The 13,867-nt window shown below is 38.2% G+C and overlaps 1 protein-coding gene across 2 annotated transcripts in view; it reads right to left on the reverse strand.

Moving 5' to 3' along the window:
- The window catches only part of UNC5C (unc-5 netrin receptor C), a 401,385-nt gene that overhangs the window by 108,362 nt on the left and 279,156 nt on the right, over positions 1–13,867 (reverse strand). For both annotated transcript variants that reach the window (XM_082391648.1, XM_082391647.1), the window contains exon 4: positions 12,591–12,694. In XM_082391648.1, the coding sequence (XP_082247774.1) occupies positions 12,591–12,694 (104 nt within the window). The remainder of the gene's footprint in view (positions 1–12,590; positions 12,695–13,867) is intronic.

Here is a 13,867-nt window from a genome sequence, read left to right on the forward strand (position 1 = left end):
TATATAAACAGGGGCATGAATGAGTGAACTTTATCCATATGGAAAATAAAAACTATTACCCTAAGCAATAAATAAGCATTCCCTCAGTTGAGATATGTTGCCACGTTCAAAGAGAAGAAACAAACACATGATTGCACAGGAAAATAAAAGTCAGTAGAATCTACTCAAAATTAGTTTACTCTATGAATATCTATGCACCAAGCACTACTGCAGGTGCCAGAAATTAGGCAAAATGTTTAATAATTATGACTTCTAAAGGTTTAGACAATTACAATGCTGGATTCCATTAATTCTTAGCTATATATATATATTTTGATTTCTAGAAGCTGAAATATTCAGATGACTTCTATGTACTAAGAAGTACTATTTTTTCTTAGTACTATTTGTCACAAAACTAAGAGCAGTGCTATGACAAAAAAAAAAAAAAAAAGTGACCTGTGAACCTATAGTACATACCAATTAATTTCATTTTAGAAAAATATTTTGGAAAAATTCTTGAACATCAAATATGTTTAAAAATCACTGAGATATTCTTTATTAACAGACCTGAAGTTGAGTTTAATTTCTCTTTTACATTGTAAAATTCTAATTATTTTAAGAAGTGTGTGTAAATAGTAACAACTCAAATAAATGTGAGTACACTCCACTTTTGGAAAATCGATGAGATGATATAACACTTTTAAAATAAAGAACTTCTCCCAAAAGATATCTTTGGATATTATATGATTTAATTTATGAAAACTGATCAAATAAGGCTACACACAATTTGTGTCATTTTAATGAACTAAATTTCAAAAACATACAGTCAATAAAGCATTTTTTGTTGCAGGGAAAAGCATGGGCTTTGGAGTTGGCTAGACTTGGCTCTGTATTCTGGCTCCGCCACTTGCTGAGTCGGCAGCCTTGTAGGCTCTAAGTTACTAGAATCACAATCTTCACCTGTGCAAAGGGAGAGACCGTCCCTCCCAGGGTTGTAGGAGGATTTAATGAAATATGGAAGGTAAAGCACTTAGAATTAGGAGACAGTCAATAAATTTAAATTAATCGCCTCTTCCCTAAGTTTATCCCAAACAGAACTATATCTGCATGAAGTGTATTTTAAATGTTGATGATTCAGTGTTCCTCAGTCTTTATTAAGAAGTACATACCTCTATATTCATAATACCAATCAGGGGAAAAAAAAAAAAAAAACTGGGAGAAATCTTTCAATTTTCCACTACATGGGACTATTGGTGTGGGTTTATGAGACTTCATTCATAAAACTCTCCTGGTGAGGAAAGTTTCTCCTTATTGACAAGCTCAATCCCTCCTAGTGTTATGTACCAGAAGAGATGTCATATTTCTAGCCATCCTATAAGAGGACTGCTTCCCAGCTCTTATATTGTAAGGACAGTAAGAGGATAAACTGTTTAGAAATCCCTCCAACAGTTAGGTCTTTCAGTCCTAGTGATGCCTTCAACCTGGCACAGAGTTCTGAAATCCCCAATATGATTTTTTTTTTATTGGAGTATAGTTGATTTACAATGTTGTGCCCAATATGATTTTATTAATGAAGATGAGTGAGTGCCAATTTCATTATAAGTTTTAGGACTAGAGTATACTGACCCCATATTGTGTGTTCCCAGAAAAGGTGTGTAAAACTGCCATCCCACCCTGCGTGTGGTGTGATTTAAGGATCAACTTTTTTATGGCTCTTACATGCATGGTTTTACAGTTTTATTGTTACTGATATTTTATAAAATTCAGAACTATTGGCTATATAAGGGCTGTCAGGGGAAGAGAAGTTTTGCAGAAAAACATGGAGATCATTTTTCAATGGCTCAGGCTTGCATAATCTCTTCTGAGCAGCTCCTTGAGCATTCAACAACATTCATGTTTCAAAAGTTCTATTATCTTTTCCCTGAATACTTTATTTTTCATTTTAAATTTAATTTTTGATTTATATCATCAGCAAACACAGAGAAAAGTGGATTAACATTCCAGATGGGGTAAATAATCCCCACATTTAACCTTGACTTCCTACACTCACTTTCTCACCTTTATTCACTTTCCTCCTCTCTTTCTGATTAAACATCATAAAACTAGGCTACCTAAAACAGATTCCAAAACTTCCAATGTTAAGAGTATATAAAGTGGAGGACCCATTTACACAAGACAATTATTTTCCAAAAATTACTTATATCCAGTAATTTATTTCATGGCTTACTACTAAAATTGTTTAAAACCTAACTCTTTTCATGTTTTACTATTAAAAAATAAAAGACAAGGGCTTCCCTGGTGGCGCAGTGGTTGAGAATCTGCCTGCCAATGCAGGGGACACGGGTTCGAGCCCTGGTCTGGGAAGATCCCACATGCCTCGGAGCAACTAGGCACGTGAGCCACAACTACTGAGCCTGCGCATCTGGAGCCTGTGCTCCGCAACAAGAGAGGCCGCGATAGTGAGAGGCCCATGCACCGCGATGAGGAGTGGCCCCCACTTGCCACAACTAGAGAAAGCCCTCGCACAGAAACGAAGACCCAACACAGCCAAAAATAAATTATAAAAAATAAAAAAATAATAATAAAATAAAAGACAAATATTTGGGGCAGCATGATGTAATAAAAATAAATCCTGGGCTTCCCTGGTGGCGCAGTGGTTGAGAGTCTGCCTGCTAATGCAGGGGACACGGGTTCGAGCCCTGGTCTGGGAGGATCCCACATGCCACGGAGCAGCTGGGCCCGTGAGCCACAACTACTGAGCCTGCGCGTCTGGAGCCTGTGCCCCGCGACGGGAGGGGCCGCGATAGTGAAAGGCCCGCGCACCGCGATGAAGAGCGGTCCCTGCACCGCGATGAAGAGTGGCCCCCACTTGCCTCAACTAGAGAAAGCCCTCGCATGAACCGAAGACCCAACACAGCCAAAAATAAAATAAAATAAATAAATAAAGTAGCTATAAAAAAAAAAAAAAGAAAAGTGCTTTAAAAAAAAAAAAAAAAAAAAAAAAAAAAAAAAAAATAAATCCACAACCACATCCACTTCCTTGTTGCCTCATCCCGTCCAACCCCCTGGGCAAAAGGAACATATCGCAGGATGATTCATGTATTAGGGGCTTTCTAGAAATGTCTGGCACTAGTATTAGCAAGCACAACTATTTCCAAATATATTAAATGTCTGCCCAGTTGTTCCTTTGTTTTAAGTGTCACAGTAAGAAAAAAGAATTTATAATCTGAAATTCATTCTTCTTTTCTGGCCAACTGTTTATAAAAGAACAATACCGACAATATATTTGGAACCACAAAAATAGAGACATTATAAAAACAATGATAATGTTTTACTTTTAGATGACAAAAGTATATAGTTTAATATTATCAAACATTAGGAATGTAAACCATATTTGCTAGAGTGCATATACTTTAAATTCTAAACCAAAAAGCTTTATCTGAAAAGTGGTTAGGATACGTTTTGACTACCTTCAAGAAGGCTAATGTGTTGGTTTCATAAGTCTCTTCTCCACACTGCCAGAGTCAACACAGGGTAGAGGCTTTACTCACATTATGAAATAATTTGGCTACAACTACTTCTCTCTAAACCCCTGCCAAGTATGAACCGCAAATACCAATAAAACAAAAGAAGCAAAATCAATTTTTTTCCATTAATCAGAAAGCTCCAAAGTTAAGACACAGGGAGACATATAAGCAGAAACTGTAACAAATTATAAATCCAATGGTGATTTACACATGTTTACAATACCTTCGATATAATCTTATAGGCTAAATTTTGTTATTTCTTTCAGTGTGAGCTTTCACATCAATTAAGCTGAATTCTTTTTGAGAGTTGTAATTACTTCTTAAGAATTTGTTTCTTTCTGTAGTTCAGGGTAAATGACAAACCTGCATTTTACTGATGAGGAAATGTAAATTTATTTTAAAAAAAAAAAGGAAAGACAGACCACTTAAATTCTTTGCAGAGATCCTTTAGAGATAGTCATACTTCCCTCAGGAAATTGCTAACAAGGAGAGGTGCTCAGATCCCCAAGTAGCTATTGTCACCCTTTGCCCTTTTGATACATGAACCTGTTAACCATGGGATTGGCTAAGGAATCTAATCATATACGTCAATAATAAAGAGCAAAGCACCCTGTAGTTTTCTATTCTACTCCCCTGTGAAAGACAGATGTGTTGCATCTAATTATTAACTGATTGGTATCTGGAGAAACATTAACATAATTGGCACATTTGTTCTAATTAACAAAGGGAAATTGCCACATGCCACCCAATATGAAAAGTGAGTCCAGCAAGCATTAGCTAGAAAAATCCACGTCAATCAGAAAGGTTACTCTGCTAAACTCAAACTGGAGTGCCTCAAGTCCCAACACTGAGGTTGAAAATGACACAACAGAGTTGAGAAGCACGTGTACACCTAAGAGAATGGAGATTCAGCCTAGAATTGTTGTATGCAGGTACATCAATCAAATAAATGTGAAAAGCAATTATGGGGCAATTATCAAATGCACACTCAGCCAAGCCAAGATTCTAGAAGGAGCATTAGCTAGAAGCTGGGAGTTGGCCAAGTTTTACTAGATGGTTTAGAAGTCACAAGTTTGAAGCTTTTCCTGTATTCGTTTGTTTTAACCTTGCCCTTTAGACCGGTGTTTCTCAAACTGTTGAATTTAAGCTATTAAAAACCTATTAAAAATAGTGATAACCCAGGCTGCATAAAATACCTATTAAATCAGTATCTTTAGCGTGGGCTATAAGCATCAGTATTTTCTAATGATTCCCAGGTGATCCCAATGTGCATCCTAGTTTGAACACCGTATTGCAGACTGGTTCTGATAATTTTGCTGAAATGCAGACTCTGATTAAGTGCCCTGGATGGGGCTTGAGATTCTGCCTTTCTAAGAAGCTCCCAGGTCAAGTCAGTACAGATAATCTATGCATCGCACCTTGAATAGTAAAGCCTTCACAATGCTAAACGATACCTCTAGCTAATAAGCCTTCTGTGACTTTCACCAGGTAGGATTTAGCTCCATTGCTTCAGAGTTCGAAATCACAGAATTATTTCCTGCTGGTGTCTCACACTGACAACAGGTGTCTCATATGACCAACCAAGAAAGTCTTCATTATAGAATGCAAATGAATGTTATTTACCCATTAAAGTTGTGGGTAAAAAGTATCTTAAAAGACAAGAATCAAAACGCCATTAAAAAAAAAAAAGCGTACAGAGAAACTCTCCCCGACCCCAGGTCCATTGTGGAGACACTGTTCTAGATGCTGCCTCTTGTCAAGAACAGAAGGCTACTTTGTTTATGCAGCTATTTGCTTCTCAGATTGGCGACAGCAGTAAGACACTCATTCACTTCGGCATTGACCACTGTCCAATATACTTTGTGCCTTTCAGTAGCTTTGTGAAAGTGTTTGTATTTTTATACTGTAAAAAAGAATTGGACTTCAAGCAAGTTGAAATTATATCTTTAGACAACTGTACCCCCCCCCCAAAAAAATAGCCAAAGGATTAAAAAAAAAAAAAAAAAAGCAAGTAAAAATGAAACCATGTCCCACAGACTTAACAGGAGCTGATAACGAATAGAAATTCTTGAGCTTATCTTACAGAACCGCAGATACGGCAACAGCTTGTCCAAACCCCTTTGCTTGTAAACTCCTTCACTGATTAAGCCCGTTTTAGTATTTCTTTCTTTTTTCGCCTTTTTAATCACATACCTCCCCAGCTTCCACTCGGTCCAGCTGTTCCACAGGAACCTGGAGTCAGCTCCTGCCCAGTGCGAGCGGCTAAGGCTGCTTGGGACCCCTGACCCTAAAGCTGGGCCTGAGGCCAGTTTTTTAGGCGATGAGTGGCCTGTTGACTTCAGAAGCCTGGAAACATACCCTCCGCTCACGCTGGGCGCCTCCACTGCGAACAGACAGCAGCGGCGCACGGAGATGCGCCTGCGCAGTACACCCACTGCCTCGCCTTTTCCCACCTCCAATCAGCTTTCCCCAGCCTAAGACCGCCTTGGTTATCCCACAAGTATCCCAACCCCCCTGACCTCGGGGAGGCGGAACTAAGACTTGTTCTCCATCTTGTTAGTTGGCTGCCTTGGGAGCAAACTCTTCTCAGCTGCGAACCTCAGCGTCTCAGGGATTGGTTCACTGCGAGTCTGGCATAGGGACGTGGTTAGTAACCTAACAGAAACTGGAGTGACATTTTGCTCAGTTGTTGCAACCTCTGCAAAGGGAAGGAGTTTGCTAAGAAAGGGATGTTGTTTTCCTGCTGGGGAAACACCTCCTTAATTGCACATATGTCCGGCTCATTGCTTTTGAGAGTTGAATGCGTGCAGACCACGCTGTAGAGGTGAACTTGTATTGAAATCTGAAAACATAACATTTCTAAAGCCTTAAATTCAACTATGAGGAGATGAAAGCAGGTTGATAAGTGAATTAATAGTGACAACCACCAAAAGAGCCCAAAGTAGAATGACTCTATCTGATAATATCTTACAAGGGAGCAAAATGGCACTGAAATGTCCTTAAAATGCTAAATTTTCCAGGGCAAAAGGACTATAAATTGATTAGTCCTGAGATAGTTCCTAACGAGTCTTTACTATAAACTTGCCTTTCAGGTTAAGTAACTCTCAGCATTTCCTCATATTTAGCAATTAAGGGCGTTGGGACTCTTGCTAAGTCTGACCACCTTTAAAAAACACTGGCTTTTTGCTCTTTTTGCTATGACTGTCATTTTTCATCCACAATCAGTTTACAATAAATAGTGCCTCTAGGCATATGAAGAATCATTGAAAGAAATTTCAAAGCAAAGAACTTACCCAAGAAAAAAACTTTTTTTTCATGAAATAAAGGCTGTGGAAATAAAAGACCCTCCTGCCCTGTGATTATGTACTCGGGCTAGGTCACTGCCTGTTACTGAAGCATCACTGAGAGAGAAAGAATGTATTTGAAAACAGATGAAGTCTACTGACCACTGATTTTAGGTCAGCTAAGAAAAGCTCACTCTACTGGGTTTGCTGACCGTTAGCATGGAAGATTTCACTTTCTTCTGAAGGACCAAATATTTTCTAGATTTTATTCATTTAATAAAATCAGATTTAAAATCCAAGTTCAGAACTTTCTGTTCCCACAGGAATTAAAATATATCCTTTATTTCTCCACCTTTCTCTCTCTCTTCTACTTCTACCCTAAGACCATCAACTATCTTCTCTTACTTGAAGTAAGGCAAGATCTCCTAAATGGTGTCTCTGTTTCCATTTTTACACTTCTAAAATCTATACTCCCTAGAGCAGCAAGAATGATCTGTGAAATAAATATATATCAGGTCATGACAATTCCTTACTTAAAATCTCCAGTGACTCTGCATATATTCAGAAACAATTCCAAATCCCTTACCATTACCACGTGTTAGTCCCCAAGCTCATCCTAACCCTTTGACTGAAAGGCTTCCTGCCCTCCTGATGGCTCACTGTGTCTCACAGACACTGACCTCCTTTTTAAACCATAACCACATTCTGAGGTATTCTGCTCCCCTACCTGGAGCTTCCTGACCCAGATCTTTTCAAGTCTGGCTCTTTCCTGTCATTCAGATCTCAGCTCAAATGTTATTTCTTCAGACAGATTCTCCTTGAACTTTAAAGTGACTCCTGGTCCCCAACAACCGTCAACCTCTCAGATACGACCTTGTCTTATTTCCTTTAACGTGCAATTATCTGACAATATCTTGCTCTTTTATTTCTATTCTTGTTTATGGTTTTGTTACCCTTTAGGGACTTTGACTGACAAGTATCTCCTTTAACTAGAAGAGTATCCAGCACACGGTGAGTGGACAATTAATATTCCTTGAATAAATGAATTAGTGATTAAAAATAAAAACGGGATTTTGTACTGTAGGCTCAAAGGAACCACTGTGTATATGCAGAAGTCAAGCCACAAATCTATTATAAATCAGAGGTTTATTATTTATTCCTGTGTTTAATTTTATTATAATTTTTAACTTGGTTCACAAAGTTATCTGTGCTGTGGTGCTCTCTGTACATAACTATTAGAGGCGTATTATTTACACTGGCAGAAAAACATATCAAGTGACCAAAATAAAGAGATGACGTTGGCAAATATTGACTGGACCAATGCAAAGCTTGCAAGCTGACTACCAGTCAGGGAACCTGATACTTGTGGCAAACCTGTTTGTAAGGCTGATACTCATCTCATAAGCAAAACCCCTTCTTGTTGCTACACACATGCTAGGAGAAAATTCCAGCAGATATCACTGGGCACTGAAAGCAATGTCTCCCTCCAAATTAGTATTCAAACTCTTCTTTTCTCTCTAAACCTTTTTTGTCTGCAAGGAATAGAAAGCACAGCTTGGGAGAAAATGTACCTGCGTGGAAATGCGTCGACACGAAGTTCCAACTATGAGGGAAGGGCAGCAAAACATGCACTCCTCTCATGAAACAAAATGTTCATTGGCCATATTAATAATCAATTAGATGGAGAGCTACCTGATGCTGTACATTTGGTGAGGCCTCCAGCTGCCAGCAGCTTTTTCCCCTGATAAACCTGATGCTGCTTTTAAAAAATCTCTTTCCTGTTTAGCAAGACTAAACTCAGCAAAATAATCTATTCTTTTGCACTTCACCCCATATTTTCCCACTTGCTAATTAGAGATGCAAATGTGGATAAGTAAGATGACGTTTTTAAGCACAACTGGGTCAATATGTTGAACATTGTGCCCTGTTCCTCCAATTAGACTCCTATGAGAAATAGTTCGATTATAATTAGAGGAGCAATTATCCCCTTGTTTAAGGTGAAACAAATCACAGGTTTGTTTTAGTGAAAAATTCAGCTTTGCTCCATCTGCCATGCCAACAAATCTTGTATCCACTGATGTTCTGATACCAGTACTCTCCAAAAGAGATTATCTGATGAAATAAAGCATCTCTGAGTACATTTCTGGCTCACCATATGACAGCAACATTTTCCAGGCAGAAACTAAAATGAGCAAAGAGGGATTCATTTCATAGAGTGCTGCTGTTATGCCACTGGAGCAACCCAGCACCCGTGCATGGGCATATTAATTTTCTGGCTTCTTTGGGGAGATGGCGGGTTTCTGCCAAAAGGCAGGCAAATGCCTCCCCAGACATGGGAGAAAAGCATTATATTTTTGGCTTGATCCTAGCAAAAGAGGTATTAAAAATACTGAGCAATACCATTTTAGAATATTTCTGGGATTTGTTATTCTTTCTTTCACCTAGTCTACTTTTAATTTAAATAGAATTATTATTAACCTGCCCTACAGTCCTTGAACTAAAGTAACTCTCAGTGGCCTTTTATTCCCATCTAGTGGGTCAGAAGCCCTAGACTGATAGATTCCCTTACTCCACCCTCACTGAGTTCTCTCAGTATGCATCTTCAGAGGTGACGAACATCCTTTCTCTGAGAAGTTCCATTTCCTGAGGTGCAGCCTCTGTGTCACATCCAACAGGGACTCTTTATTTCATTTAGTTAAATATACTTAGAGAATCTACGATGCAACCTACAGTCTGCTGGTGTTAGAAACATGAACAAAAATCCCGTTTTGTTCCTTATTTCATCCCAGTCTAATCAGGTAGGACAGTAGTAAACAGATACATTTCAACACAGATAATAGTTGGAGCTGTAAAAAATCAGGGTACCTAGGGGCTGATGTTCAGGCAGTTATACTGGTTCATTCATACCAGATGTCAGATACTGAATAGTTCTGCATCTGCTACTTAATAATTGACATATTTTTTTTCTTAACCAATGAGTACTGAGAGGAGTTCTTAGTCAAAACTGCTACCACCTGGAGAGATAGCATATAAGGAATCCTGGGTTGGCCTCTTCCTCCTCTGACACTTTCTTTGTCCCTCTCTTTCCTTTGGCTTGGAAAAAGGAGAACTACCAACAGTAGCCCCAGCCCAAATTTCCTCTTTGGGAGAAAATATGAAGTCTGGTCCAATGTCTTAGGTCCATTATGACTAAACGGACAACTTGAAAAATCAGAGTAAGGACAGCAGCACATCAGGACTTGCTGTAGATATTCACGTCAACAAGTCATCTGTAAAGTAAATATGTTACATAAATAAGGGAATTTCCTTGTTTTAAAGCTCAAACGTTATCTTCATTTGTAGCACTTATGGACTCTGACCAAAGTAAATGGCTAGAAGACACAGGAGGGCATCTTTGTGGCATCTCTGTGATTCTTCGTAGGGCAGAAGCTTCATCTCTGCACACCCCACAGCGCCCAACACAGCCGCACTGTACTCAGTAACCGCTCTGAATTCAAGAGGTCGAACTGAGTCTTCTGTGAATCAACAGGTGATACACTAATAGCACTGATAATGCTATTGAGCGCTTCCACATGGTCTAAGTGATTTGCATATATCTCATTTAACCTTCGGCTACATTCTGGAGAGACACCATTCATTATTATCTCCGTTTTGTAATTTAATTGAGGAAACTTAGATACCGAGAGCTGAAATACCTTGCCTAAAGTCCAAGACTTAAAAATCGGGACACTTGAGTTTAAACCTAGAGTTCTGTAAAGGAAATTAGTTTAACGTTCTGTAGCAGAAATTAAAGCCAAAATAGGGGAGAAAATTAAATGTTATTTATTACCTCAGATATGCCTGTGCCATTATGTGCACCAAAGGTGATGCTTCTGTAACTTAAGATTAGTAGAGCTCTTTGGAAACCTACTGACTTTTATGGGAAGGAAATTATTGTCTCCTGATATTCTGCAAAGAATGAACTTGACTACTTATTCAATGATGCTAGATAGATACTTATTAAACAAAGATAAATTGAATCAGTCAACTATGTATTTGTTGAGCGTTTACTGAGTTTTTCAGATTCATTTGCCTTGCATACAAAAGAAGCATAAATCCTTGTCAGCATGGCCTGATGTCTTAAGGACTGATTTTGTTTATAGTAAAACATGAGTTTTACCTGCTGGTTTCCTTTTAAGATCAAAATTCCATTTTATGCTATTTTCATGCTTTTAAATTCCTCAAATAAATAAATAAAATATTAAATGATGAATATATATATCATTAAATTAAAACAATCTTATAATCCCTTAACTCACCACGTTACATTTCATTCCTTTCTTCTTTAATTTATCTGCCCCTCTTGAGCAAATGACAGTTGTAATGTGTCACGTTAAGGTATTCATTAGATTTCTGATCTTGGTGATTCTAAGGGTGCTGAAAATAATCAACACAGGAGTTTATCAGCCTGCTCTCAAGCATGTGTGTTTGATCTCTCTCTTGACTTCAAAAAAAAAAGAAAAAAAATTCACATTATAGTTCTGTGAATGTCAAATGGGTATATGATTTTTGAGCTTGCCAAGTGTTAATTGGTCTCTTCCCCAGTGATGATACAGATAAAATTCACAGCCAATTAGTTTGCACTCTTGAATCTTTACTCCTTGACAAAGTGAACCACTTTGCTGAGGAGACCAAAGAAATGAAGAAATTATAGAATCTCCTCACTGAAAATCTCTGCAGGGATTTGCTCTCTTTAAGAAACATCAAGTCAAGAAGAGTCTATGGATACCTATGTTACTCAGGATATGTTTTGGTCTTCAAGGTAGTTTAATGGTGGAGGTTTGCATTAGAATTTTAGAAATACAGTTAAGGAGACAGATGCCCTTATTGTCCTAAGTGAAAGGAAATATTGAAGAGAGAAGAGCTGCCTCCTTTATAATCACAATAAATCATATTGTGTGTCAGTGTTGGAAGATAAGGTTTTGGAGTGGCTGGATAAAACAGCAACAATCATACAAAGTCTCTGATACAGCGCTAGAAAGTGCCATGGGATGCCAGGAACAAGGCAAAAAACAGCTCTCTTCTTTCAAAGAAAAAAGGAAATTTCATTAAGAGTGCCACTTAGAGTCTTTGCATTGATACATTGGAGCTATGGATGACTGTGACAGAAAAATGGGCATTTTATTGTTTGGTGCTAATAAAAAGTCATGGTATAAATCTGATTTGTAATATTTCATTAACTATCAATAGGCTTTGTTTCACCAAAAACAGAAAATGAAAATAAAGAGCTAATGGAAAGCTTACAGGATGAAACTAACTGACATTCCTCAAACATGTTTTTATTCATGGTGTGTGGCTATGGCTTTTAGGTATGTCCATAAATATATCACAGAGCAGGAAATATATACGTGGAGTGCACAGGCTCTCACACACACACACACACACACACACACATGCCTTTCTTACATTTTTTGCAAAGTATCAAGAAAAATAATAAAATTGATGGCACATTATTAAGTCATACCACCTTTCTCTATGATTAGTGCCAGATAAAATAAAACAGTGTTTCTGATTTCTTAAAAGACAATGACAAAATTAAACCAAGCTGCCTGTGGCTTTGTCCAGTGGGGCTTTCTAACTGACTCCAAGTCATTAATCAGTTCCCAATCAATCTATTTTGCCAGTAGCAAGCAGTTAGGACTCCATTACCAACCATTCATCATGCCATACCCTAATTCACTGCACCATTAGCCATGGACTAGGCCTTTGCTAGAATAACTTAAGTGCCAATTGCTAAATGTGAAGCATTTTTGCTACTCACTTCAGCCACTGGGATCCCTTCTGGTGGTCGACACTGGAGCAAGACTTCCTGTTCCAAGGATACTTCCTTTCCCAGGGGTTCCTGCTCAAATGTCTTCCGCAGATCTGGAAAGCACAAGTAATAAAATATAAGACAAAACTAATTAACATCTATTCATTTATTGGAAGTACAATAAACATTCTGCAGCTTCTTATTTGATGTTTCTTTGTATTTTTTAACCATGTTAGTACTGTACCATAATGTGGGTGATTATATTCTGTGTACTGGAAATTATGAAACTTGGAGGCTATTAACTGTTCCTACTTTAATCTTCACTGGAATGCTTTGGAGATCCTCATCCTAACAATTAGTGAAACTCATTCGTTGCACTTCCTTACTATTTCTTAATAATCAACTATAATGATCACATTTTTAATCAAGAGAATCCCATTGTCATGATGCTTATTCATAAAGTCCCTTAGGTATATTCTTATTTTTTCTTTCTTCCCAATAGATACTATTGAAGTTGTAATAACTCTGAGATCTTTTGATAAATAACTCAAAAGCAAGTTTCTGGTCAGAGTGAAAAACAGAATGCTGGAGTCCTGCAAGAATGACTATAGCTTCTTGAGGTGTCTCAAACACAAGACAGGGAAAAGAGTAATTATTGGGATGAGTCTAGAAATATCTCAATATGTAATAATGTGACCATTCTGCAATTAGAAGATTAAACAGTCATTTCTGCTCAAATATACCAGGAATCTAATTATGTATTTATATCAGCAGTCCCCAATCTTTTTGGCACCAGGGACCGGTTTCGTGGAAGACAGTTTTTCTATGGACCAGGGTCAGGGGAGGGTTGGCGGGGGAGGGTTGGCGGGGGAGGGACGGTTCAGGCGGTAATGCCAGCAATGGGGAACCGCGGATGAAGCTTTGCTCACTCGCTGCCCACCTCCGGCTCTGCGGCCTGGTTCCTAACAGGCCACGGACCAGGGGTTGGGGAGCCCTGATTTATATAGTTATAGTTGCTACAGCAATAGGCAGTACAATTTTAAAAACTGCTATTGATGGACACGAAAATGTTAGAAACCAGTTTGTCATTTTAAACACCAAAGCTAAAAAGTACATGAGTCAGTCACAGAGCTTGGAAGGAGCATCTTTTTTTTAAAGCAAAGCAAAAAAATTATTTCATACATGTACTCTTCAGCTCCTTCCCATTAAAAGTTATTGGAATTTTACCCAGTTGATTTTAGTAAAAAGTTAATGCCTCTTTCCTTTCATCCCATGTCCCCAGCAAT

The sequence above is a fragment of the Balaenoptera borealis genome, assembly GCF_965194805.1.
Source record: "Balaenoptera borealis genome assembly, chromosome: 4".
Classification (NCBI taxonomy): domain Eukaryota; kingdom Metazoa; phylum Chordata; class Mammalia; order Artiodactyla; family Balaenopteridae; genus Balaenoptera; species Balaenoptera borealis.